At 37.9% G+C, this 2,502-nt stretch overlaps 1 protein-coding gene across 2 annotated transcripts in view; it reads right to left on the reverse strand.

Annotated features, from left to right (window-relative positions):
* Positions 1 to 444: 444 nt before the first annotated feature.
* Positions 445 to 2,502, reverse strand: part of LOC101855031 (inhibitor of Bruton tyrosine kinase) — a 193,605-nt gene continuing 191,547 nt past the window's right edge. For both annotated transcript variants that reach the window (XM_005101740.3, XM_005101739.3), the window contains exon 28: positions 445 to 621. In XM_005101740.3, coding sequence (XP_005101797.1) covers positions 472 to 621 — 150 coding nt within the window. In that variant the 3' untranslated portion in view covers positions 445 to 471. The remainder of the gene's footprint in view (positions 622 to 2,502) is intronic.

Raw genomic sequence — 2,502 nt, forward strand, 5'->3', positions numbered from 1 at the left:
TATGGTTATGATTTATAAGTTGTACACTGAGGCAAAACCATACTAAATGAGAAAGGGGCACCATTATGAAAGTGGAATGAACTCAGTTGCCTGAAAAGGGTAGTTTGAACATGTGTGGCCTAAATAAGCTAAACCCCCCTCCCTTACCTTATTTAGGCCATATGTGGCCTAAATAAGCACTCCCAAAAGGAAAACTTCCCATTAGCAGTCAAATGTTCAAAATACTATTTTTTTGTGTTTTAAAAAAATTTCCTTTTTTGCATTACTAGATCTAGATCTACTGTATGTTGCGTACAATATAATACAGGGAGTATACTTGGGACCTTATTTTTGGGGAAAAATCGCTCGTATTGTAGGCGAGTATACAGTTGTGAGAGGCACAGACAATGGAGAGGCACTAGGGAAATAAAAATCCTTGTTCAAGACATGCACGTGAATGTGGAATAAATGTGGCAACTAAAGTTTTTAATTTCAGGAGACTGGGGTCCCAGAAGGTCTGCGTTCTCTCCGCCACAAGGGTGTGGCCATGGCCCGGCTGACACGCTCCACTGAGATATACTCGTCAACACGCTTATGAGCCTCATAGTGTAGCAGCAGCTCTGACATGGCTTTTTCTTCTATCTGAGGAGAAGGAATATAACCACAGGAATACAACTGTAATGTCATTATATCATAAAAATTACTATGAAAAGTACAGTGTTTGCTAATGATTTACGAAATTATTTTTTACTCCGCAATATCTAAAATAATTCAGGGCTGCCTGTCTAAAATTTCCCATTTCCGGTAGATTCACTGTCAAGTTCAGGTAAAGTTTGGGCAAAAATCATGAAGTAGGCTACATAGACACAGAATGAATAAAAAAAGACAAACGTTACTCCAGTACAAATAGTTACCAATGAGCGGAGCTTGCTTATAACTTACTTAAAGCAATTATTAGGAAATCCTATTTCAAAAACTTGTATCATTCTATACTTGTAAAAAAAATAATTTTAAATATTTATGTACTGTTGTCTAAGGCTCTTCAAATGTGGATCTGAACAAAGGAGGGATGCCAAACTTGTCTAAATATCCATAGCCTGTACCAATGAAGACTAAAAAAGCATGTATTATATTTCCTGACAAGGACATGCCAAGAGGACACTGATAAGTCCTGTGTGACTTAGGTAGGCTATCCAAGACAAATTTTAACTAGTTTTCCCCTAGCCATATTGAAGAGACATAAATCTTCAATAAGGCCTGTGGAAATGCCAGAACATCGCTTAATAATAGTTTTATAGAGATATAATTTGTATAGCGCAAAACCCCACTCAACAGTAAGCTCTATGCGCTTCACAATCTATACTATTACCCCAGCAGACCTGAGAGCATTCTGAAACAACCTCTACTTCCTGGGAAGCATACAGTGCAAGCACCCATTTATAGGCGCTAAAACACTAACATACTGACAAGATCTTTCACTGCCTATGGCCGGGTACCCATTTCCACCTGGGTGAAGTGAGGAAAATTCGTGCAAAGTGCCTTTCCCAAGGACACAACGTCAAGTCCGAAGCTCGAACCCCTGATCCCGCAACCTCACAATTACGAGTCCGGTAGCCTAACCACTAGGCCATCAATGCCACACTTATCCCTACATCATGTCTGTATTTCAGCATTCATGGATTCTAAATTGCCATGTAGGATAAAACTACTCATTGAAGGAAAAGCTTCAAAGAGCAAAATGTAAAAGTGAAAGTGGCAGAAAGCATAATATAATTTTTGTACTGTAATCAAGTATGTAGTGACAAAAATCTGGCAATCACCGAAACACGAACTATGGACTGAGTAGGCCTAGATTGTGAAAAATGCTAAATCACTAATCACAGGCTATCATGATCCTCGTATACAACAAGGACATAAGTGTGCTATGCCGCACAACACTCTAAATCTAATGATATTAGAACAATTTGGTTCCCATCTTATCCTCAGGTATCTCGTCGAGCAGTTCAAGTGCATCTTAAAAAGAAAATATGTTTAGTTTTTAGTTTAGTATGGGGTTTTACGGCGCTTGCAACTGCAAATGGTCATATGAGCGCGCGAAAAACAAGTTGGTTGCACACCTCTCCATCAGAGGGATTTCTCAAGCATTTCTGTAGTGGAATTATTAATGGCTTATGCTCCTTTGGGGGTAAAAGGAAAGACAGACCTTAAACAATCAATATTTCCTGTCTTACTCATGGTAGGCCTACATATTTTGCTTTTTCGCATTATGCATCATAAAGATAGAATGAGATCATCAGCGCTCTGGGACTAATAATAATAATAATAATAAATGACATTTATATAGCGCTCAACCCCGAATAAAGTACACAGGCTCTGAGCACTTTACAATACAGTACAACATACAATAGTAACATGAAACGTGTTCTGACTAAAGAAAATTATTCCAAATATTCATCTTATTAATTTAAAAACAGAAAAGACTTCAGCTGACATTTGAATGAATCAAAAGATATGATTTCTCTC

Source organism: Aplysia californica, unplaced genomic scaffold, assembly GCF_000002075.1.
Source record: "Aplysia californica isolate F4 #8 unplaced genomic scaffold, AplCal3.0 scaffold00296, whole genome shotgun sequence".
In the NCBI taxonomy this organism is placed as follows: Eukaryota; Metazoa; Mollusca; class Gastropoda; order Aplysiida; family Aplysiidae; genus Aplysia; species Aplysia californica.